A 26,088-nucleotide genomic window follows, 5' to 3' on the forward strand; every position below is an offset into this window, starting at 1 on the left:
AGAATAGGTCATTTTGAGCCCCTGAACGGTTAAGAGAAACCAGTATAAAAAACGAGAAAATTAATCACTTAATTTTAATGGGTATACTGCAGAGTTGTTTTTTTTAACACTTCTTCACGTCTTCAGCTCTGGTAGATGCTGCAGTCCATGGAAAGCTGCAGCAAAGCTTAAATTGTTCATTGAACACACTACCAATTACTGAACAACATGTTGACCTATAGGGCTGTGAAAAAACACTGATCAGCAAGGGATCCAAATGCTGGGACCACGCCCACCATGAGAACGGGGGCCTCAGTGTCCCCCTGTTTGGTGCAGTGGTTGCACATGTCTGCTGTCACCCCGTTCAACTCTAGAGGACTTTTGGAGACACATCTTCGGCAGTCAGGGAATGGCGCGGTATGGTACAAGTGACAACTTTTTGAACACTATACTATATTTCACTACAACTGTAGGTCTCACCAGTACACCGCAATACTTACCTGCACGTGGGACAGATGACAACATTAAAGGGAACCTGTCGCCTCCAAAAACCATCCCAAGCCGCCAGCAGTACCCGAGAGTAGCCAGCAGCCCGTTTCCGACTATCGTTTTCTTCCTGAAGGCAGATGAAGCAAAAGCTCAGAAAAAGTTATTTTATCCCCTGCCGGCACGCTTCTCCACACATGCTTGAAGTCAGGGGGGCAGCGGCCTGCTTGCTTCAAGTCATGGTAACTGCGCCCCCTTCCCTGTGACTGACAGCGCTTATGCACGAGAGTTCGGCTGCCTTTGCCTAACAGCCGGCTGTCAGTCACAGCGAAAGGGCAGGGTAGGGGGCACAGTTACCATGACTTGAAGAAAGCAGGCCGCTGCCCCCTTGACTTCAAGCATGTCTACAGAAGCGCGCCGGCAGGGGATAAAAGAACATTTTCTGAGCTTTTGCTTCATCTGCCTTCAGGAAGAAAACGATCGTCGGAAACACGCTGCTGGCGGCTTGGGGTTTTTGAAGGCGACAGGTTCCCTTTAAGCCCCTTAATAAAAAGCTAAATTTTTTCAGTTTTTTCCTCTCCATATTTAAAGGAAATGTGTCACCAAAAATGTTATATGCCAGTTAAAACCAGACAGTAACACATCTCCTTTTCTTCTAATCTGTTTTCATTTTCTAGTTAAAGATTTTTTATTTATTTCATTTCCTGAACATGATAATGGGGGCAGCCATCTTGCCTGAGCTGTTCTTAAAGGGAGTCGGTCACCTGTTTTTCACCAATATAAGTAAGAGCACGGCCCCACAGAAGATTGCAGACACATTCCCAGCATACCTGTGTGCACTGTGTGTCTGTATTCCATGTCCAGGAAAAGCACTTTTATTCTGCTGGAAAACGTCTCCCAAGTGCCCGGCTCTGCTGCTGCAAGTGCCCAAAGCAAACCAGACTGACGAGGGGAGGGCTGCTATAGCTGTTCATATCTTACGATTGGTATCAGCTAGAAATATGGACCTTGTTTGAAAGCTGGCATTCCAACCTTTCAAACTATACCAGAAGCACAGCATTATATCCACTATATCAGAAGATACAGCCGTTAGAATCAGGGTCAGGAGTGAAAGCTGTTTTTACTTTCAGCTGGGCACTTGGGAGCTGTTTTTCAGCAGAATAAGGCCGAATGCACACGGTAACACGCCTGGATTCCTGCTGAGAGCAGGAGCGCACGGCGTCACTGGTTGCTATGACGCCGTGCACTTCGTGCCGCCACTGCACTACAGTAATACACTCGTATGATCTATACGAGTATTACTGTAGTGCAGTGGCAGCATAGCAACCAATGACGCTGTGCGCTCCTGCTCTCAGCAGGAATCCAGGCAGTATTACCACGGACCGCTCACGGCCGCGTGCATTCAGCCTAAAGGTGCTTTTCCTGGACATGGAATAAAGACACAAAGTGCACACAGGTATGCTGGGAATGTGTCTGCAACCTTCTGTGGGGCAGTGTTAGTTATATTGGTGAAAATGAGGTTACAGACTCCCTTTAACAGCATTTACAAAGCATCAAGAAAATTACTTTACAGCAGCCCCGTGGGCCATAGACACAATGGTCAGGAGACCTCAGTGACTTCTATGGGAGAGTTCTTTAGGTAAGCTCGGTAACCTTTGCAGAGGACATTGTACAAGGAAGGAATAGATCAGCTCTGACAATCAGCTATTGTGAATGGTGGATCCCGCCTTAACTATACACAAAGGTGATATCATTACAGGCAGGATTTGAGTGACAGATAAGCAGATAACTGCAGTAAAGTGATCTGTACAGACCAAGAAGTGGGACCTATCATTAGGCTTAGTGGCCAGTGCGAATACTACAGGATTTTATGTTTTTTAAATATAGATATTGACATGGAAAATTAAAAATTCTTTAAAAATCTTCAACATAAAAACATGATTTAAACAATAGGTCATTTTCTAATGACACATTTAAGCAGTCATAACTTTCTTTTATTGACATGCCTGTAAAAGGCCTAATTATGTGGGATAAAATTCATTTTCGGGTTGTCAGTACACATGAATTACTTTGCAATATAGGCCAAGTTCACATCTGCATTCAACTTTCCGTTCTCCTGATCTGTCAGAAAAACAGAATAAAAAAAAAATCCTTTTTTTTCAGCAACAGTTTTGATGTTTCAAATACATAGTGATTTCACATTGCTTTTTTATATTGTATGTTTCACACTGAACACTGTTAAATGAGATGTTCAGATAAGGCTACTTTCACACTAGCGTTGTTTAAATCCGGCGTTCAATTCAGACACCGGAACTGCCCGCCGGATCCAGAAAAACGTGTGAAAACTGATCACATTTGAATCCTGATCAGGTTTTTGATCACAATGAAAAAAATGCATTGGAAAAAACGGATCCGCCATTTATGGACTAACTTTTTTTTCAAATTTAACATGCAAAAGGCGGAACCGGTTTGACTGAACACACAGCGCCGGATCCGGCGTTCAGTCAAAGTGTTCAGGATTTTTGGCCGGAGGTAAAAATACAACATGCTACGGTTTTCTGAAAAGACTGATCAGTCAAAAAGACTGAACTGAAGACATCCTGAACGGATTACTCTCCATTAAGAATGCATTAGGATAAAACTGATCAGTTATTTTCCGGATTTGAGCCCCTAGGACGGAACTCAGCGCCGGAAAAGAAAAACGCTAGTGTGAAAGTACCCTTACTTCAGCTTTCCAGTTATTTTACATAAATTAATCTTTATGAATTATTATTTAAGTTTATTTAAATTTTGTAAAAATCCCATTAAGAATTTACTCAACTTTATTTCATAGTACTATATTTTATACCCCTGTACACTAACACATTATGGTCTGGGTCTCTATGGCACAGGCTGTGGTTAGGACAACACTTATAGCAGGAATACTAAACAGACAGCCCTGGGGTCCTTTCAGGGTCCCAGGACTGACTACTGACAGCTTACTCCGCCTCCGATCAGATCACTGGGACCAATCAGAGGGGGAAATCCCATTTGAACATAACATAGTTGGGATTAGAGCATCCTCCAACCCTGGCTGTAGGGCAGGGATCAGCAACCTTCTGCACTCCAGCTGCTGTGAAACTACAACTCCCAGCATGCACACATACTTGGCTGTTCTCATAGCCCCCACAGAAGTGAAAGGAGGATTGCGAGAGTTGTAGTTTCAGAACAGCTGGCGTGCTGGAGGTTGCCGATCCCTGCTGTAGGGCAAAAAGATGCTACAAGAACTAGAACTGTTAGAATTCATTTGTAGAACAGTAGTACTCAGAGAAGTGCTCTGCTCCCTCTAAAACACAGTGGGTGGTCATGAAATGGTTAAAGAGAAAGTTTTAGGGCAAGTATTTTGTCACTATTTTTGTATGCAGCTTTAACCACATAAACCACTTAAGTGTGAACATACCCCAGTACACAGGGAATACTCAATACACCAAAATAGTGCAATGAAAATGTAAACTTACAGATTCACAGCTCATCTCAGGCCATCCCCAGATGTCTTTGCTTTCTGGAACCAGAAGCTGAAATGCATATTTCCCAGAGTTGATGTCCGCAACCTCCAGGTTTTCATCGATGCATTGACACGGAAGGTTACAATGCTGGCATCCTGATGAAGAATCCAACCACAAGTAACCCACTTTGTAGTCTGGTCTAACCAAGAAATCTTCACCTGATAATACACAAGACAGTGGCAAAGGCTGCTCATATCCTTCACATAGATCCGTGGCCTTATTTTGAGACTCTCTAAGGAGATCTTGCATTAAATCGAGTACACACTCTTCATTAACCGGTTCGAACTCCATGTTATCTGTAGAAGCAGCCAAGAATGTGTGAATTTCATATGATGGCGTAGCAGCATACTGATCAACCTGGTCCTCTTCATAGTTGGACCCATGACGGTCATTCATGTTACCCAGTTCTGAGAGGTTGTTGTCCACATGTGGGCAAGACTCTGCACATCTACCTTCATCAAAATGACCATGTGAGGCATCAAACACGAGAAGGGCATCATTATTTTCAATGACAAGACTGGTAGTGTCTTGCGATATATCTGCAATTTCACCCACAACTTCATTTTCCAAGCAAGGGTCATAAATTAAATCATTGGTGTTAAAGACAGGACTGGCAAGCTTCTTGTGTACCATGTCCTCAGAAGTGGAGAATGTACTCAGGTCCTGAATATCATCCCTACAATTGTTAACAGATGACCTACAATTGTTAACAGGAGACATGTCAAGATATTCAACCATGGGGGATCCACCACATTTAGAACTTGTATTCAAACAGGTTTTAGGGTCCTCGTTAATTAATTGCTTTGCACAAAGAGGACCATAAGTAAAACCATCTTCCACAAAAGATTTTACAGCTTCTAACATGCTAGCGGGGTCATTACTTTCAGTATCTTCTATATGATGTAAAATATTTATGAGGCGTAAAGAAGCAGAGTTTGGATCATATTCGCCAAACTGAGGAGTCCAAGCTGAGAATTTTTCAACAGATTCCATTACATCGGACAGCTCCTCATCGATACACCCCTCAGAAGAATTTCTCTCACCAGTACTGTCCAGCTTTTGGCAGAACCCTGATGTTTCAGTAGGTAAATCTTCATTCATAAATACATTAGCAGGGTGATTTAGTTTCTCATCACTTCCAGCACAAGAGCTCCCATTGCATTGTTCACCAATCACATCACCATCCGAACAATTACAAAATTCCTCCAATGCTGGTGGCCTCTCTTTCTCATTTGATGATTCAACTGCATCTTCTACAATATTGATGCTACTCACAAGAGAGTTTTCTTCTTTGGGCTCATTCAAGACCTGTAAGTTGTCATCTTCCACAAGAGAAACTTGTAGACTTGGATCCAAGGATTTATTAAACTCTATGTCTGCAGTGTCAAAAATGCTTTCATTACTTGATTCAGTGGTCCCATCAACCTTCTGGTCTGAGAAATCAGATGACGGTGTTAGGTCTGCGTCAAAAGGTAGTGGTTTAAAACAAGGCAAAAGAATTTGGTCATAGCTGGATTGCGTGTTCATTTCATCTAGTACTAACAACGTGGAAACTTCATTCAAGGTTTCAGGTAGACCTAGTCCCTGAGGTGTAAAAAAACATGAGCTAGATTCTTGGGTCTTGCAATTTATAGGAACATTATTATTAGTATTTTCCAAAGAACTTAAGGCTTCCAAACAAACCGTGTTAATACAGTCACTACGTTCAAACAAGTCTTTTGTTTGAGGTCCAAAGGAGAGTAAACCTGCTGGAACAGACTGAGGCAAAACCTCAGGCTCATCTGAACCCACTGTTGTTGCCGTGCCATTTGGCTCAAAAAATACATTTTCTGTCCCAATATTCAGAGAACTTGATGTGTCGCACATACTTTCCACAGCAGCTGAACATTTACTAAGTATATCATATTGCTGTTTTGCGTGAGGTTTCTCAGAAAGATCTTCAATGAGATCATCATCTACTAAACAAATGCTGTAGAAGGTGTTCGTCCTCGAATTCTGCCTGACCTCTGCATCACTTTCAGGCAGCAGGTTTTCATTTATTTGTCTTCTTACAGAACAGAAATCCAATACTCTTCTATTCTCTGCATTATCAGCATTTTTCTCCTCCTCTCTCGGTGTTAATGAGCTCTGCCATGCGGTGTGGCTGCTGTCCAAGAAGTTTGCTTTTAAGGAAAGAACTTCCTGTGAACGCTGCTCTGAATTCAGTGACACTTGAGCCGGTGAAGCATGGTCACGGAGAGGCCATGTGGCTGCAGAATTAGAGACTTCAGCAGTACAATTGCCTACGCCTTGGGATTCGGAGCTTTCTTCAGCATCTACTTCTATCTCCCTTTGTAAATGTTCGTATTTGGACAGAAGATTTATTGCGCTATTTATGGGATGCAGCAAATTCACTGACCTGGTTTTGCTAGAGGGCTGTACAGGTCCATGGTGTTCTGTGTTATCCATGCTGTGGTAAGAGGAGTACCGAGAAACCTTAACCAATCCATTGCTGGTCATCGACGACTTTACAGCGGAGGAAGTTGAGTTTTCTGAACCAAAGACTGGAACGAGCACTTGCTCCAAAGAGTTTTCTCCGGTGTGCGGATCTTGAATTTCACTGGGATTTTTCTCTAGATCTTCACATGATGTTGAATCGAACAAGCTGGTCCTTTCAAGGTTTCTGCTTGGGCATAATTCTTTGCTAAAACAGCAACCCATTGTAACACCATGCTCTGCTAGTGCCGATGCTTTAATGAATCTACTATAGGACTCCGTACAGCTGGACACAGGCCACTGCCCACAAGTCAAAAATAGTATCTTCAGACAGACAAATCAAAGCACATGCTATTGTCACTCAAACTACAAGCCAAGACACTAAGGTCTCTGTATTGGGGAGATTTGCCAAGACGCAGGCCAACAGCTGCCAAAACCAGAGGGCTACTACTTGTTTAACTCTTACTGGGGGATGGGGCGGTTTAGGTCATTTTAGCATGTTTTAAACTAGTGTAGGTATGAGCAACCTGATAAAATATTCTTGTTTTATGTATGCCAAAAGGCTAATTGGATGTGTGTGTACACAAACTGAAAGCTACAAGGTTCTGCTAAACGCCCCTTTTAATAGTCTAATCTTGGGCTGGAATATATGATGGTCAGGTCAGATCAAGGTTACTTTATTAATGGTCATTATTTAGGACACCCGCTGAAACAAGTCCTAGAATCTATCAAGGGGGGAAAGGTTGTGTTGTGCTTTGTAGAGAAAGCAAATGTTGCTTGAAACCTGCTTCTGAGAAACAAATCATGGTGTGAACAAAAAAAACCACACATGGTGTGGGCTCATGCAGACGGCAGTTGCCTGGCCGCAGCAATTTGCAGTCCCCAATGCTCAGGCAACATCCATGCGGCTGTCGCAGACTGATCCAGACCCATTCAACTTGAATGGGTCTGTGATCTGTCCGCAATACAAAAGAAGTAGTGCATGCACTACTTTTTTGTGGTACAGATAAAGTGGTTCATTGCCTCTATTCTGCATCGCACCTTCCAGATTCACTTGAATGGGTCTGCATCCGTGGTGCGGTGCAAAAACGTCCGGGGCCTGTTTATTGCGGACCCACCTGGCACGGTCGTGTGCATGAGGCCTAAAGGGGTCTTCTGGGGCATTGAGAAATATTTTGCAGCATCTCAACTCTGGCACTTAGGGAGGAATTTACCAAGATCAGTATCTCACACTCCAGTTGCAATCCAAAGTACAATGGAGTAAAATGTGGCACCGGGCTCTTCTACTGGAGCACCTTCTACTTGCAGTGCACTGGGAATGCAGATCTATGCCTGCTAGAAGCAGGTGTGTATTTTTGCCAATTCCTAGTGGAAATGATGGCAAATCTGTTGGCCCACAGGCAATCACACCCCTCCTGCAAAAACCCATTATCCTTTTTTTCTAATCACAAAAATGAAAAGCGGAATATAAAAAAATAAAAATAAATAATCACAAACTTTTGCATGTGTGGTCAGCACCAAAGTTTGCAATTTTTTTTTTTTTTAATGCCAGAACCCTGGTGTAAATGGGTTAGTAAATCCCCCCTTAGTTCTTTTACCTCCACAGGGCACATGGGCTGTGTCTGGTAGGTAGTCACTTGGAAGGAGCTGAGCTGCAATGCCAGACCAAACCCATAAGGCTCCATTCACACGTCCGCAAAATGGGTCTGCATCCGTTCCGCAATTTTGCGGAACGGGTGCGGACCCATTCATTCTCTATGGGGACGGAATGGATGCAGACAGCACACAGTGTGCTGTCTGCAGCTGCAATTGCGGAGTGTGGCCCCAATCCGCAGCTCCGCAAAAGATAGAACATGTCCTATTCTTGTCCGCAACTTGCGGACAAGAATAGGCATTTCTATAGGGGTGCCGGGCGGGTGTGTGGCGGATCCGCAACACACCACGGACGTGTGAATGGAGCCTAAACCAGAGCGACGCTGCGGTTTCTGGAGAAAGAAAAGCAGATCCTTTCGTGCAAAAAAGGGCATGGCATCCCGAAATATCACATCAAGTGAGAGACCTCAGTGTTTTCATGTTATCATTGAGGATTATTTGCTACAAGAATAAAGTGCATTTTATCCAACAGACAGCTATGAAAGTGCGAGTTACAAAATTGTGCTTTAACGAGCCATCTCCAGTCACCGAATAGAGGCTTCAAATACTGACCCTATCGGAGCTAGGATTTCTTTCACCAGTTTGATGGCCTAGCTCTGCATCTAAATACCCTTACCAAGGCAAAATGGCTTGTTGGCATCACCCCCACATCTCCGCCTCCAGACAAATGCCCCAGTTGCAATTTCATAAGGCTAGATCGTCTAACGAAAGGAGAGTATAAGAAAGTGGACAACCCCGTTACAATGTGAATCCCACTAGACGATAGTGTTCACTTTAAAATTTAGAATAAAAAAAAAAAAAAAGTTTAATAATTTTTTATTAACCTTATTATTTTAACTGCAGAAACATCAACATTCACAATGTATCCCAACTGTGAGAAGAATCAATAAGGCTGGGTTCACATCACGTTTTTCCCACCCGTTTAACGTATACAAAAAAAACGTGCATGTTGAATGGATGCCTCAGGCTGATGCCATACACTGACATCAGTCACATACGTTTTTATTGGCTGGACTCTGCAGGATACAAGAACACAGTGTGCTGCATTTTTCTATCTTTTTTTTCTAACGTATACGTTAAACAGAGGAATAAAACGTGATGTGAACCCATCCTTAATTCTATTTTCTCAATATTACATGACGAAATGGATATTAACTGATGTGGAAGGAACAAGTCTAATGACGGCTTATCATAAATAGTGCCACTGTTATATGTAAACCATGGCAGCACAAGGGGATTTAAGAAGAATATGGTCAAATTACACTGACCGAAGTCCTAATTGCACCTGTCGCATACACTATTTCCATCAGTCCACAGCCCTGCTGTTAGAACCATAAATAGGCCTCCAGATTAGGGTTGTTGCGATAACAAAATTTTGATTCGATTTCGATACAATAAAAAAATAAAAAAAGTACTGCGATACTCGATACCACGCGAAAAAAAATAAAACACACAAAAAAAGCCGCGTGCATTCCTCATAAAACAAATAAAAATATGGGTATAGCGCAGTTTTAATTTATTTATATTTTTTCTGTTCCAGCATTCACCCCATAGATTTTTTTATATATTAATAGTTTGGACTTTTCAGACATGGCGATATGTTTATTTATTAATTGTTCATATATTTTATATGTAAAATTGGGAAAGAGGGCGATTTAAAGGGATTCTGTCACCAAGTTTTGGGCTATAGAGCTGCGGACATGCACGGCATATAATCGCCGCTAGCATGTCCGCAATATACCTGTCCTATAGGGCTGTGTGCTTTTATTTTCTTTAAAAAAGAAGGATTGTCCTCCGAATCTCCTCCTTTCATCAACGATAGAATGCCGTAATCTCGCGCATGCGCAGTTCTTTCCCTGAGGCTGATGGCAGCATAAAGAAGGAACACTATACCAGCACTACGCATGCGCGAGCTCGCGCATCGCGAGATTACGGCAATCTATCGTTGATGAAAGGAGGCGATTCGGAGGACATAGGCGGTGCTGGGCTCCTCCACAGACAGGCGTGGCTGGGCTCCAGGAAGGTTCGTACAGCCCCTTGGACACATACAACACTAATTTACATATCTCTGAAATCCTTTTTTAAAGAAAATAAAAGCATACAGCCTTATAGGACTGGTATATTGCGGACATGCTAGCCGTGCATGTCCGCAGCTCTATAGCACAAAACTTGGTGACAGAATCCCTTTGAACTTAATAATTTGGGTTTCAGTAGCGTCCTGGCTGCCATGGTAACCGATCAGAGCCCCAGGATTACACTGCTGGGGCTCCAATCAGAAGCTGCCACTGCTACCAATAAGGAGGATGGGGGAAGAGACCCTGTGGCCACTGCCACCAATGATCTTAATACTGGGGGAAGGGGGGGGGGGGGGGGGGTTGACGCACTGCACCACCAGTGATAATTAACCTTTAATACAGAATGCGGAATGCGGGTGCTGGCAGCAGAATCACATAGCTGATCGCGTCTATGTGATTCTGTTGCCGGCACCTGTATTTGTATTAAACGTTAACTTTCATTGTTGGCGCAGTGTGCCCGTCTCTGCTCCGCCCCTCTCTCTCATTGGTGGCAGCGGCGGCACAGGGGGAGGGAGAGAGCGACTCCTTCTCCCCTGTGCTGCTGTGCACGGAGCGCGCTGACAGCAGCTTGCTCCATGCTCTGATACTAGACTGCGCAGTAGTGAAGCCTAGTATCGAAAAAAGGCAAATCCCAGTATCGAGGTCGATACCGGACAAAAGTATCGATTGGGTATCGAAAATTCGATACCTGCAACAACCCTACTCCAGATAACTTACGGTAAAAAAAATTCATTAATTTCCCCTTTCTGAAAGTCCCCTATAAGACAATGTCACACTGAACTATTCTTGAACTTAAAATAAAAACAAGATTGATACGAACCTCTGTAAGTGATCCAACATGCATATTAAAGGGGTTTCATATTGATTTCCTCAGGATAGGTCATCAATAACTGATTAGTGGGGGTCTGATATCCAGAACCCCTAATCAGCTGTTTGACGAGGAGGCGACGCACCATTCGAGCACTATTTTCTCTTCATTACACTGCACGTCATCACGGAAGTGCAGTGTAATGATGAGTACTTGCTCCATTCACTTGAATGGAGCGAGTACTTGTAATTACACTACGCCACCGCTGCAAGGGAGACGACATGTAGCAGAATGAAAAGGAAACAGCGCTCGCATGGAGTACTGGGTGTCAGACGGCCGCCGGTCAGATATTGATGACCAATCCTGAGGATCGCTCACCAATATAAACAAGCTGCACAACCCCTTTAACTTGTAAAATACAGTCGAGTCACATGACCAGTTCCTACTTTTGACGTTGGCAGTGGGTAGCTCATAAAGGAAGTCACGTGCTCTAAGCCGGATTGGTGGGTATATAAAGTGTGTTATAGGCTGTCTGCACACATATTCTTAGTTGCCGTCATGGGTAAAAGTGGTGATTTATCAGAGTTGCAAAAAGGGCTGATTATCAGCTTTCGGGCCAAGGGTGGCAGTATTTCTGACACTGCGCAGTGTGAACTGTTCATGTGCTGCTGTGGTGAAGGATATTGTGAGTGGACAAATGGCATCATTCCAAATAAGAGACATGGAAACTGGAGCACCACGGGCCATCGATGTTCGAGGTGAACGTTGGCTACAAATGTGTGTAAGGGCAGACCTACAAACTACAGTGGAGCAGCTCACCACCAAAATGAACCAGGGTCTACCAGACATGTCTGATACAGCTCAACGAACCCTACTCCGAAGCAGAAGGATGGTCGCTGCACCTCTGAAACAAAATTGCATTGACATAAAATGCTCAAATTTTTATAATGGTATCAGAATTGGACCTTCGCTGATTGACAAAGGGTCGTCTTCTCTGATGAGTCACAGTTTCTGCTTCATTGAACGGATGGTCGTTGGAGTTTGAATATGCGATCTTCTGATTGCTTCTACTATAAACTGCAATAGAATACTATAGGAGTCCATGTGCTCTTTACAAGCGTCTGGTTAAGCGGGTTAACAGGCCAGGGAGCTTTCAGAAGGTCCCAGGTTGTTCAACAACCAATCAGAGCACTGCAAATTCGACACAGGGGGTTCTGATAGGAGAGCAGAGGTGGCCTCCTCCCTCTGTCTAACCCCTCAGGTGCCACGACCACTATTGACAGCAGCATCTGTGGGGTAATATGACCGGATAGGAGTCAGGTTGTGAGCCAGCTCCATACAATGACATATATGATTATGCATTAAAGGGGTTGTCCGCTTTTTTATTTTTTATTTTTTTTATGTATTGACGACCTATCCTCAAGATAGTGTCAACAGCGAGCAGATGTAATTACAACTCCACTTCAATAGTACAGTTCAATCCTATTAATTTTAACTGGTAGGGGCTCTCTCATGGAAGTTCATGGGGATTAAGTTGTAACTAAATCTGCTCACCGGATGCAATTGGGACAGCGAGCAGGTTGGCCTCCCCGCCAATCTGATATGGATTACCTATTCTGAGGATAGTGTAAATACATTGGAATAGCACACAGTTTACGGCTGCGGTGCGACTAAAAAGTTATTCAGCCCAATCAATATTCTAAATAGATTCAGTGCACAGTCAATAGGAGAGTTTGCAGTTTACTGCTTTAGCTAGCATTCACACAATCCTCCATTATGCCCCCAGTACCTAAAAATTTGTTGTTATTTCGAATGATATGTTGTTTCTCAGATGAAGTGACAACGTTTCGGTCGCAGTGACCTTTGTCAAGTCTCATCTGCGTTTACACAAACATTACAATGTACTGCTGGAGAGCACATTTTCCACACATGTAAACGCAGATGAGACTTGGAAAAATGTCACTACAGCCGAAACGTCGTGACTTTAATTCATCTGACAAATATATCATTTGAAATAAAATATTTTGTGTACTGCTGGGATAATGGAGAATGTGTGAATGCTAGCTAAGGCTACTTTCACACTAGCGTTCTGCTGTCCGCTCGTGAGCTCCGTTTGAAGGGGCTCACGAGCAGAGCATAACGCTTCCGTCCAGCCCTGATGCAGTCTGAATGGATGCGGATCCGCTCAGACTGCATCAGTCTGGCGGCGTTCAGCCTCCGCTCCGCTCGCCTCCGCACGGCCAGGCGGACAGCTGAACGCTGCTTGCAGCGTTCGGGTGTCCGCCTGGCCGTGCGGATCCGTCCAGACTTACAATGTAAGTCAATGGGAACGGATCCGCTTGAAGATGACACCATATGGCTCAATCTTCAAGCGGATCCGTCCCCCATTGACTTTACATTGAATGTCTGAACGGATCCGCTCAGGCTACTTTCGCACTTAGAAATTTTTCTAAGTTATTAATGCAGACGGATCCGTACTGAACGGAGCCTCCGTCTGCATTAATATGATCGGATCCGTTCAGAACGGATCCGATCAAGCGCAAGTGTGAAAGTAGCCTAAAGCAGTAGATTGCAAACTCACCCTTTCGCGTGAACACTATTCTAAGGATAGGTCATTAACATAAAAAAAGTGGACAACCCCTTAAAGTGGTTAATTTAAAAATATCAAGAGGGAGGTTACCATTATCTAACAGTAGGGGCAGTAAGGGCTTTTCTAAAGGGAACGTGTCAGCTTTACCATGATGCCCTCACTGAGGGCAGCAAAGTGTAATGACAGACCTGCTGATTCCTCTCATACCAGTTAATGCTATGGGCAACAAGAAAACTGGAAGAAACCAGTTAATCATTGTCCGGAGGCAGTGGCGGGAAGGTGGAGAATCAGACTAATCTCCCTCACAACTCTGGTGCATGCTGTGGTTTTTGGCAGGTAGTGCTACATCCATCACTGCATTAACAGGCTGCTGAAATCAGGTCCGTCATTACACTACACTGCCCTCAGTGATGGCGGCATAGCACATCTGGCAGGTTCCCTTTAAATGAACTGCTGCACAGGGCAATGATCAGGAAACAAACTGCTCCCAATTGTTCAGCTGCAGTAGAGCTGTATTTACAAGGAGCTACTGCGACTGTTCGTCCCCATACAGATTCACTGTTTGTCCACAGCACACACCTGTTTACACAGGGCGATACACTGTCAAAAAGTGATGACCGTAGTTGGCGATTTAAAAAGGTATAATCAGCTAAGGCTACTTTCACACTAGCGTTCGGGGCTCCGCTTGTGAGTTCCGTTTGAAGGCTCTCACAAGCGGCTCCGAACGGATCCGTACTGCCCTAATGCATTCTGAGTGGATGCGGATCCGCTCAGAATGCATCAGTCTGGCAGCGTTCAGCCTCCGCTCAGCAGGCGGACACCTGAACGCAGCTTGCAGCGTTCGGGTGTCCGCCTGGCCGTGCGGAGGCAAACGGATCCGTCCAGACTTACAATGTAAGTCAATGGGGACGGATCCGTTTGAAGATGACACAGTATGGCTCAATTTTCAAACAGATCCGTCCCCCATTGACTTTCAATGTAAAGTCAAAACGGATCCGTTTGCATTATCATGAACAAAAAAAAAAAAAAAAAAATTTTATTTTTTTTTGTTCATGGTTATGCAAACGGTTCCGTTCTGAACGGATCTAAGCGTTTGCATTATAGGAGCGGATCCGTCTGTGCAGACACCAGACGGATTCGCTCCTAACGCAAGTGTGAAAGTAGTCTAACAAGTGTTGGTTCATTCTTCGGTGGTCGGCAGCACATTTACATAGGAGAATTATCAGGAACGAGCAGTGGTATTAACATTCATTCCCAATAATTGCCCCGATCTCCAGCCTGTGAAAAAGGGCCCTAAAAGCTCTCCATATACGACTGATATATTGTGCCTCTAATATCTAGTTTCTGACTCAGGAAGGATTGCTAGCGGTCAGTAGATATTTTTTTATGGATTTGAAGTGTTCTGTCAGGCAGGTCCATTTCTCAAAGTTCTCTACGCGCTAACATGATCACCATCACACACTGAGGCCCGAAGGAGTAATAAGCAAAAATATTATGTCGCATACTTCAGCATCAGACCGGGAGCCCAAGAAAGGAACAAGCAGTAATCCATCACAGACATATCAGCGCCACGTGGTCATGTAGGTTAATAACTTGACTTTCGTTTGCCTGGAGTAACGGGTGCCTGATTCATGGAACTTTACTCCATATTAAAGAACCTTGTCCTGGACCTTTAGGACTAACATAAAGCAATACTTACAAGATGTGAACTATCTTTGGCTTCTTGGACTTGCTGTACCTGCGGTTCAGCCACAACTTTAGTATCCTGATCTGAAGTCATGAGCCGTCTGCTTCTAGGCTCCTCAGAGAAAACGAGTCACCCCAGAAAGCTAGGAGAAAAATAATAAAATCATTAGTCAATCAGAGAACCGATCAAAGGATAATCAGAATCCTGTATAATCTATGAATCACAGGAACAGAAAAACATCCCACAACAAACTAATACAAAAATAACCTGCTCTGCCCCAGTCTAACAGCAGGTGGTCCTGGCTCATTCCTAAGCCACGGTACCAGAACTTGCTAAGATATTCTCCCCGGCTTCTCCATTAGGAAAGCTCCTGCTTTCACTGCTAAGTAAATAAGGGAGGAGGGCTCAAGTGGTTAGTAAGTTTACATTGCTAACTGCAAACATGCTGGGAACTGCACACGCACAAATCAGGAAATACACGTTAGGAAACCATCCGGTCCAATGGTTTAATACCTCTACTACAAATTTACATGCAGGTAAACTCCCCTGCTTCTAGATGCTGAGCTCCGAACATGGCCGCTGATGGAGGGTCCCAACTATCAGCAGCCTCCATTCACATACACTGGGGATAGACTGAGCAAGTACAAGTTTCACTGTCAGTCTCCCATGTAAGTGAATGGAAGACGCTGATGAATAGCACCGTCCATCAGCGACCATGTCCGGAAACAAGCACCAGGTGAGTGGACTTGGATGTAAACAGGATTTAGTTGTATTAAATCAATGGACATTGCCTATTGCCATTGGTTTTAAAAATGCTTATTAGCAGCAGCTAGTAAAAACCCTTTAAAAAAGAGTTGTCTGGTTTCCCATATTGATGACTTATCCCCACAATGGATAGGAGGGGTCCGCAGGAGTATCCCTGCTGATCAGCTGTTTGAAGAGACAGTACTGCTCGTGAGCCCTCGACACTGCAGCGGTGGTGCAGTCAGCAGTTTCAGTTACAACCCCTTTAACCCCTTAAGGACTTAAGACATATCGGTAGGCCCTGTTTCTCGAGTCCTTAAGGACCCAAGACGGCAGTGATCGGAACAGGGTGCCTGTTGAAATCATTCAGAAGGCACCCTGTGACAATGCTAAGGGGGTCCCCCACATTGCCGATCGCTACAAACCGCAGGTTTAGGGATTATGCAAGTTTCTGATCCCTGCGGTCCGTGACCGCAGGGATCAGAAACCTCAAAGTGCCCATATTTTTGAAAGTTAAACCCCCCGCCAGCCCTCTGTTTTTGTGCCTGCAGGGGGGGGGGGAGGAGGATTACGGGTGGTGCGGGAGGCGTGCAGCAGTGTGGGGGGCGGGTGCGCGATCTTCCGCCCGCCCCCCGTTTATTTTCAGGATGGCCGAGCGGTTGAATCAGAGTGTCAGCTCATTGCTGACACTCAGATGTCAGCCGTTTGAATCTGTGCAGATGTCCGCCGTTTTAACCCCTTCCATGCCGCGGTCCGTAGGGACCGCTGTATGGAAGAGGTGAAGAGGGAGGGAGCTCCCTCCCTCTCCAATCGAGGGGCTGCTGTGCCTTTGCAGCCCCCGGACAGGATGGGGTGACAGAGGGAGGGAGCCCTCCTCCCTCCCCTTCCCCGTCTGCCACACAGACGGGGAAGGTTCCCATGGCAACAGGACGCCTTCTCAGGCATCCTGCTGTCCATGGTGCCGAACAGAACTGTGCTAAAGGCAGAGATCTGTTCAGACAAAGTGTAAGTGTATATAGTGAACTGTATGTACTGTATTATACAGACATCAGACCCACTGGATCTTCAAGAACCAAGTGGGTCTGGGTAAAAAAAAAAAAAAAAAAAAGTGAAAAAAAAAAACATTTATCCCCGATTAAAAATTTAAAAAATACAATTCCCTACACATTTTATATATCACCGCGTCCATAACGACCCGATCTATAAAACGGTCATGTTACATTCCCCGCATAGTGAACACCATAAAAAATAAAAACTATGGGGAAATTGAAATTTTGCTCACCTTACTTCCAAAAAAAAAGGTAATAAAAGTGATCAAAAAAGTCGCATGTATGCCAAAATAGTACCATGCAAACAGTCTCATCCCGCAAAAAATGAGCCCCTACATGAGACAATGGCCCAAAAAAAAAAAAATAATAATAATATGGCTCTCAGACTATGGAGACACAAACAATTTTTTTTTTGGTTTAAAAAAATGATAGTGTAAAACCTTAATAAATAAAAAAAAGGTACACATTAGGTATTGCCGTGTCCGTAAAACCTGCTCTATAAAAATATCACATGATCTACCCCTCAGGTGAACAACGTAAAAATAAAAAATGCCATAAATTTGTCACCTTACATCCAAAAAAAAGATAATAAAAGTGATCAAAAAAGTTGTATGTACCCCAAAATCATACAGTTAAAAGAGTCATCTCATTCTGCAAAAAATGAGACCCTAACTAAGACAATAGCCCAAAAAAAAAAAAAAAAAAAAACTATGGCTCTAAGACTATGGAGACCCTAAAATGATTTTTTTGTTTCAAAACTGATATTATGTAAAACTTAAATAAATTAAAAAAAAGTAAACATATTAGGTATCCCAGCGTCCGTAACAACCTGCTCTATAAAAATAGTACATAATCTAATCTGTCAGATGAACGTTGTAAATAATAAAAAATAAAAACTGTGCCAAAACAGTTATTTTTTGGCAAATTTTCCATTTTAATCCATTTTTCCCCGTAATAAAGCAAGGGTTAACAGCCAAACAAAACTCAATATTTATTGCCCTGATTCTTTAGTTTACAGAAACACCCCATATGTTGTCGTAAACCTCTGTACGGGCACAAGGCAGGGCGCAGAAGGAAAGGAATGCCATATGGATTTAGGAAGGAAGGTTTTGCTGCACAGTTTTTTTTTTACACCATGTCCCATTTGAAGCCCCCCTGATGCACCCCTAGAGTAGAAACTCCAAAAAGTGACCCCATTTAAGAAACTACACCCCTCAAGGTATTCAAAACTGATTTTACAAACTTTGTTAACCCTTTAAGTGTTCCACAAGAGTCAATGGCAAATGGAGATGAAGTTTCAGAATTTCTATTTTTTGTTACTTTGCTTCACAAAAAGTGTAATATAGAGCAACCAAAAATCATATGTACCCTAAAATAGTACCAAAAAAACTGCCACCTTATCCCGTAGTTTACAAAATGGGGTCACGTTTTTGGAGTTTCTACTCTAGGGGTGCATCAGGGGGCTTCAAATGGGACATGGTGTAAATAAACCAGTCCAGCGAAATCTGCCTTCCAAAAAACACACGGCGTTCCTCTCCCTCTACGCCCTGACGTGGGGCCGTAGAGTGGTGTACGACCACATATCGGGTGTTTCTGTAAACCGCAGAGTCAGGGCAATAAATATTGAGTTTTGTTTGGCTGTTAACCCTTGTTTTGTTAGTGGAAAAAATGGATTAAAATGGAAAATTTGGCAAAAAATTGAAATTCTGAAATTTAATCTCCATTTGCCATCAACTCTTGGGGAACACCTAAAGGGTTAATAATGTTTGTAAAAATCAGTTTAGAATACCTTGAGGGGTGTAGTTTCTAGAATGGGGTCACTTGTGGGTGGTTTCTATTATGTAAGCCTCACAAAGTGACTTCAGACCTGAACTGGTCCCTAAAAATTGTTTTTTTTTAAATTTCTGAAAATTTTCAAGATTTGCATCTAAACTTCTAAGCCTTGTAACTTCCCCAAAAAATAAAATGGCATTCCCAAAATGATATGAAGTAGACATATGAGGAATGTAAACTAATAGCTATTTTTGGAGGTATTACTATGTATTATAGAAGTAGAGAAATTGAAACTTGGAAATTTGCAAATTTTTCCAAAATTTTGGTGAATGTGGTATTATTTTAAAAATAAAAATTATTTTTTTTTTACTCCATTTTACCAGTGTTATGAAGTACAATATGTGACAAAAAAAAAATCTCAGAATGGCCTGGATAAGTAGAAGCGTTTTAAAGTTATCACCACATAAAGTGACACTGGTCAGATTTGCAAAAAAGCTGTTCGGTCACAAAGGGTTAACCGTTTGTCCAGCTGTGAGAATGTACTTTCATGTTCACCTTATCTCTAAACTACTAAGAGGTCATAAACAAACATAAGCCACATTCTGATCAGTAAGATCAGAACTGAGCTATAATGAATGTTTATAAGGTCTGAGAACAGAGATAAGGAGCCCTTCAGAGTAGCTGGCTGATGGAGCAGAGAGAAAATTCATATCCCTCTATTAGGGCATCTCAGACTTGTACAGAAAAAAAAAAAAGAAGTTCCATATTTTTAAGAAAGACAAATTTAAAAAAAAAAAAAATTGCCCAAAATGATTGCAGTAAAAAAAAAAAAAAGCCTCAAAAATGTACATAGACTTTAAGGACTTGCACAAAGGGAGAGACCTGAAGAAAATACTATCTGTGCATACATTATACTGGAAGCAGAAGTATCTAATAAACTCCTGGGATGATAAAGAGATGATGGTCACCATGTGTCGCATGGGTTACTGCATATAATTCAGTAATAAAGTATTAGGGGGGAAAAAAAGAAAAAAAAAGAAAAAGAAAAAAAAAAAAAACCTCGATTGGGAAGAAGTACAGTATAATAAAAGAAAAAAGCCCACGTTTCCATTTAAAGACCACATAAATTGAGTAGGCTAGACCACAGCCATGCAGGTGAAAGGGTTTCTGCCATAAACTACTTTTCACTCGTGTATTTTCATCAATTACTCCTATTTCGCTCCCTGAGAGTTTTTTCTTTTTCAAATTTACCACATTTGCAGTTTTCTTTTATCCCCCATGCTTGAATCCTTCCTGGTTTGTCATATGTCTGCTGTCCCATCATGCCTTAGGGCAATCAGATGCGTCCCGACAGCAGATCATGTGACACTAACCACACCCCTCGTTCTTACCAATGAGGATTCCCATGTCCTACATTACTAAACTACAGCAACTGAATATGAAAACAGATATGCCACAGAGGGGGCGACAGGACTAACCAAGATAAAGTGGTAAAAACAAGCGCTCGTGACAATGACGAACGCTAGGATCATACGAGCTGCTGCCAAGCAGGAAACACCTTGCGCCGGGTCAGCAAACCATGACATGATTCCCAGTGTAACAAGATCTCTATAATGGAAACATCACGAGCTTCCCAGTAGTTGTCAAAGGACAGAAATGTTATTTTAAATCGCAGGTATATCATTTCTGTAATATCACATTACTTCTGGGTAGGTTGTGAGCCAGGCACGTTTCGGGCCCCATATCTCTAAATAATATAAAAAAAATAAGCAGGTTGCAAGCTAAAAGGGTTTTTCTCACCCCCCAATTGCTGCTGCCACACTGGCTAGGAGGGCACGCCTTGGAGGGGTTTTCACCAGGCACCCCACAACTGTTGCTGCATCTCTCTCTACCTATTTTCCATTTCATCTGTCACATTGTTCATAAGGCAAACGCTTAAAGGTGTTTTCCCATCTTAGACAATGGGGGCATATCGCTAGGATATGCCCCCCATTGTCTGATAGGTGCAGGTCCCACCGCTGGGACCCGCACCTACAAGGAGAACGGAGCGGAGAAAGTGGATGAGGGCGCACTGCGCAGTGCACTCCCATTAACTTCAATGGGAGAGGCGGGGAGCTGCGCCTGGTGGTGGACGGACCCCAGGAAACCCAGGGTCCTGCAGCCACAACTCTCCCCGGCTCCATTGTCCTTGTAGGTGCAGGTCCCAGAGGTGGGACCCACACCTATCAGACAATGGGGGCAGATGCTAGCGATATGCCCTCATGGTCTAAGATGGGATAACCCCTTTAAAAGCTATATCCAGCCCTGTACCTCACATGGATCCAGAGATCTCCACATTCATTGCTCTGCTAGATTTATATCAAGCTGGCAGCTGAAGGGGAGTGTCTTTTCTGCTGCAGCTCAGGGGGCGTGTCCATGCTCTGCCTATCACAGATCAGGAGGCAGTTGAAGGATGAAACTGAGCATGTGCGGCCTTCTCAGTGAGCAGGACAAAGAAAAAAGAACAAAGAGCAGGTGGCGCTATACAGATATATTTTATTGAATAGCTCATTAGCTATATAAAAATTTTAATTACATGCAATTACAAAAGTATTCAGGTGCTGGTTTTAAAACTGTAGAATATTTTTCGTGGGACAACCCCTTTAACTGATCACAAAATGCCAAATGGAGGAATAGAAGAGGAACCGGGACATAAAAAACTAAGTAGTGAGATCTCATCCCAGCCAAGCAACGTGTGATATGTGGATTAAAGGGGACAGATTTGGGTTCAAAATAAAGGAATTGCTATATCGAGGTACATAGTACCTAGTAAACCCACAAGCAGTTTTTAATGCAAGAACCAGGTACATTTTTATGACTACTATTCTGCAGAGTGGAGGGAAAATTAGCACAGAACATGCTAACACAAGGATCTCACAGAATCCTACAGATGTACCAAACTCTAACCTGACACTTAACACATCAAATATAGTTATAGCAGTTTCAAATGACACTTAAAGGGCACCTGTCATCACTTACCTGTAGGTGAAACAGTCAGCCGCTGTAGATCGGTGCCTGTCTTCAGAGTCTGATAATACCTCTAATCTGTGGAGAAACATGCTTTTTATAATAAGCAAAATGATCCTCTAGGTGCAACAAGGGTGGTGCTATTGCACCCAGAGGCTATGCTCCCTGTTTATGTCACACAGGCCAGGCAGTTAAAAAATTCACGACTGACCCTGAAGTCTTGCGGGAGGGCATTCAACACATGCGCAGTAAAGGGTTGAAGACCACCAGGCAGATGGGCCACCTCCATCCCCTTACTGCGCATGTGCCTAACGCACTCTTGGGAGAGTTCAGGACCAGGTGTGAATATGCTCTCAGTGGCTGGCCTGGGGGCACAACAGACAGGAAGCTGAGCGTCACAGAGCAAAGGCACCACCCTTGAAGTACTTTGCATATTATAAAAAGCCTTTTTTTCTACGGATTGCAGGCACATATGGAGATATCAGACTCAGACTGCAAACCAGCACTGATAGACAGAGGCTAACTTTTACGTACTCTTAACTGATGACAGATGGCCTTTAAGGCTCCATTCACACGTCCGCAATTGTGTTCCGCATTTTGCAGAACGGAATAGCAGACCCATTCACTTCAATGGGGCCACACTATGTGCTGTCCGGATCCGGAATTGCGGATCCGCACTTCCGGGTCCGCACTTCCGCTCCCGAAAGAAAATAGGACATGTCCTATTCTTGTCCGCAATTGCACGGACACGTGAACATACGGATGCGGAATGTACACAATCATTTCCGTATTTTTTTGCGGCACCATTGAAATGAATGGTTCCGCATACAGCCACAAAAAATAAAATAAAAAATAAAAAGAACTGACGAGGACAAAAAAAGAAAAAACGTTCGTGTGCATTAGCCCCAAGGAAAATATCTACATCTGTTGTGTGTTTAGACCTGCACTTGGTTTTGGCTCAACATCACTGACTGTGTGAATAAGGGTATGGCTACACTGGTCAAGAGACAGCCGTCGCAGTCAGGTTCACTGAGTAGCGGTGATCCCATAGAAATTAATGAGATTGCTGCGGCAGTTGCAAGAAATCCAGCCGTGTAGCTGAACCCTATGGCATAAGAGCTGTCAGGCCCCAGTGACATCAGCTGTTTGTCGGGGGTTTCAGATCCTGGAAACATGACAATCAGGTGATCTCCAGCAGCCTCTCAAGGGATAATATTGTCTTTAAGACACGGATGTTATACTGATAGCATATATCAAAAAATACAAGCAGACAAAAAGCTACATCATATGATAGAGGGTGAAATCAATGGATGAACTGCTATATTCTCCTTCCCTTCAAAAAAATAAAAAATACATAAATGTAAAAAAGGTTCTGCAGGCTACCGATATTGATGACCTAACCTCACAATAGGTGATCAGAAGGGTAGAGGACCCCCACAAATCAGCTGTTTTGGGCTGCTGCAGTGCCGGAGACTATACAGTATACAGAGCTGGAAGCAGACAGCTCCATACACTATAGTGCAGCCCGACTAACATTCAAGTGAACAAGAAGTGAGCTTCAGTGCACCAGAAACTACACCGAGTACTGATCCTTCTGCTTCCACTCCGTACACAGTACAGTTTCTGGTGCTGCGGCTGTCTGAAACAGCGGATTGGTAGAGGTGCTGGCTGTCAGTTCCCTGCCCATCTGATATTGAGGTCAGGACATCAAGACCTGTAGCCCAAAAAAACTCTTTAAAGGGAGTTGGTCACCTGTTTTTCACCAATATATCTAAGGCTACTTTCACACTACCGTTCAGAGCGGGTCCATCTGATGTCTGCACAGACGGATCCGCTCCTATAATGCAGACGTTTGGATCCGTTGTGAAAGTGTGAAAGTAGCCTGAACGGATCCGTCAAGACTTTACATTGAAAGTCAATGGGGGACGGATCCGTTTGAAGATTGAGCCATATTGTGTCATCTTCAAACGGATCCGTCCCCATTGACTTACATTGTAAGTCTGGACGGATCCGCTTGCCTCCGCACGGCCAGGCGGACACCCGAACGCTGCAAGCAGCGTTCAGGTGTCCGCTTGCTGAGCGGAGGCTGAACGCTGCCAGACTGATGCATTCTGAGCGGATCCGCGTCCACTCAGAATGCATTAGGGCTAGACGGATGCGTTCGGGGCCGCTTGTGAGCCCCTTCAAACGGAGCTCACAAGCGGACACCCGAACGCTAGTGTGAAAGTAGCCCGAAGAGCACTACCCCACAGAAGGTTGGACACATTCCCAGCATACCTGTGTGCACTGTGTGTCTGTATTCCATGTCCAGGAAAAGCACTTTTATTCTGCTGGAAAACGGCTCCCAAGTGCCCGGCTCTGCTGCTGCAAGTGCCCAAAGCAAACCAGACTGAAGAGGGGAGGGCTGCTATAGCTGTTCATATCTTACGATTTGTACCACATGGGCCTGACCTTGTTTGAAAGCTGGCATTCCAACAATTCAAACTATACCAGAAGCACAGCATTATATCCACTATATCAGAAGATACAGCCGTTAGAATCATGGTCAGGAGTGAAAGCTGTTTTTACTTTCACTTTCAGCAGAATAAAAGTGCTTTTCCTGGAAATGGAATACAGACACAAAGTGCACACAGGTATGCTGGGAAAGCATGTTACTGTTATATTGGTGAAAATGAGGTGACAGACTCCCTTTAATCATTTTGCTATACATACCCCCCAAACTGTACTAGTCAAAAACTGCAAGCAAAGAATAAGCCTTCACCTCCTAGAAGCAACTGTGAAAAAAACTGACCAATTTTGTCAGGACTGGCCGACAATCTAATGTGCCTAAGGGTGGCCGAACTCTCCCAACACAGTGGGGGAAAAGAAGGATCAGAAATATCAGATTTCAACATTTAACCCTTCAGATGTCATGGTCAAATGTAACCACGGCATCTGGACGCATTAAACCCGGTGAGGATGGGGGCAGCCGGATGCACTGTGTAGCAGCCCCTGTCCTACTGTGTGACAGGAGGCTGCTGCACATTAGTTCCTATGAAGTCCCTACACAGTATAATTCCCATAGCCTCCAATGCCAATACTATAGAGTCTATGAAAGAAGCAATCTAATGATCGCTTGTTCTAGTATTATATATAAAAAAAATATCAAGGGCATTGCCACATGTGAAAACGCCTGTACTATTAAGATATAAAAAAATTTACGGAAAACTGCAAAACGGAAAAAAATTCAAAATGGCTGAGTCGCCTTTTTTTGGCTGGTTCTTCTCCCATGAAAAATAAATAAGTGATCAAAAGAGTTATATACACCCTCAAAATGGTAGCCAATCGCAGGTGGTGACTTGGACGAGCATCCCTAGCGTCACCAGGGAGGCTCGTCCCCGTCTGCCAATGGCTGTTCCACCAAAACCCTCCCCCCTCCACCCCGACGTTTTCATCCGCGCGACAGGGGAAGCAGCTGCGGAGGTGTGGGGACCAGGAGAGGCGCAGGGAGCCAGGTAAGTAGATTCAGTGTGAGGGGCCCGGGCACATGGTGGACATCTTTTAGTCTTGGATAACCCCTTTAAGTGTAGGACATTCAGATGTTAGCTCCGTTAACCATCTTGACGATGGAGCCCCTTTAACAAATAAGTTGAGGCTCAGCCAGTGACATGCTCTCTGCTAGGAAGATGCAGAACAGGTCACACAGGATAAAATAAACTTATGACACACAGCTTGGCTTCTAAAGGCATTTGTGTCAACCTCACTGATCTGTGGTGGCGGGGAGAGGTTAGTTTCAGCTTGAGAAACCTGCTTGCTCTGCCACTATATCAGGGTGGACCCCGATGTCACTGAACAGACAAACGACAGCTATAATGCTTTAGTAGTACAGACACCAACTCTGGGTCAGGTCTGAAACATATGGAACCATAAAGTACAAGTATCTAGACAGTGCAGGGTCCTAAACATGGCCTCTGATGGGAGAGGCAAGTGAGCGGAGACGTCCATTGGCAGCACAGGTCTCCATTGTGTGCGCCCGCGGTCTGTAATTGGCTGGCAGCGGTTTCATTAACTGAACTACAGATGTGCCGGCGAGATTTGCACAAAATTTAGAGCAGCAGCATGATAACGTCACCACATCTAGTAGTTAATACAGGAGGACCAAGAAGCAGTGAATGCAGCGCTCGCCGGGCCCTGTACTCACTGCTCCCTGGTGTTCTCGTGCAGACTCCTCACACTGTG

General features: G+C 43.9%; 1 protein-coding gene across 2 annotated transcripts in view; it reads right to left on the reverse strand.

The window, feature by feature from the left end:
- Positions 1 to 26,088, reverse strand: part of LARP4B (La ribonucleoprotein 4B) — a 123,822-nt gene that overhangs the window by 72,565 nt on the left and 25,169 nt on the right. The window contains exon 3 of one of the 2 annotated variants that reach the window (XM_040434214.1): positions 15,311 to 15,440. In XM_040434214.1, the coding sequence (XP_040290148.1) occupies positions 15,311 to 15,391 (81 nt within the window). In that variant the 5' untranslated portion in view covers positions 15,392 to 15,440. Of the gene's footprint in view, positions 1 to 3,962; positions 4,205 to 15,310; positions 15,441 to 26,088 lie in introns of those variants that run through there. The other variant, XM_040434215.1, reaches the window with a different exon arrangement.

This window comes from Bufo bufo, chromosome 5 (assembly GCF_905171765.1).
Source record: "Bufo bufo chromosome 5, aBufBuf1.1, whole genome shotgun sequence".
NCBI lineage: Eukaryota > Metazoa > Chordata > Amphibia > Anura > Bufonidae > Bufo > Bufo bufo.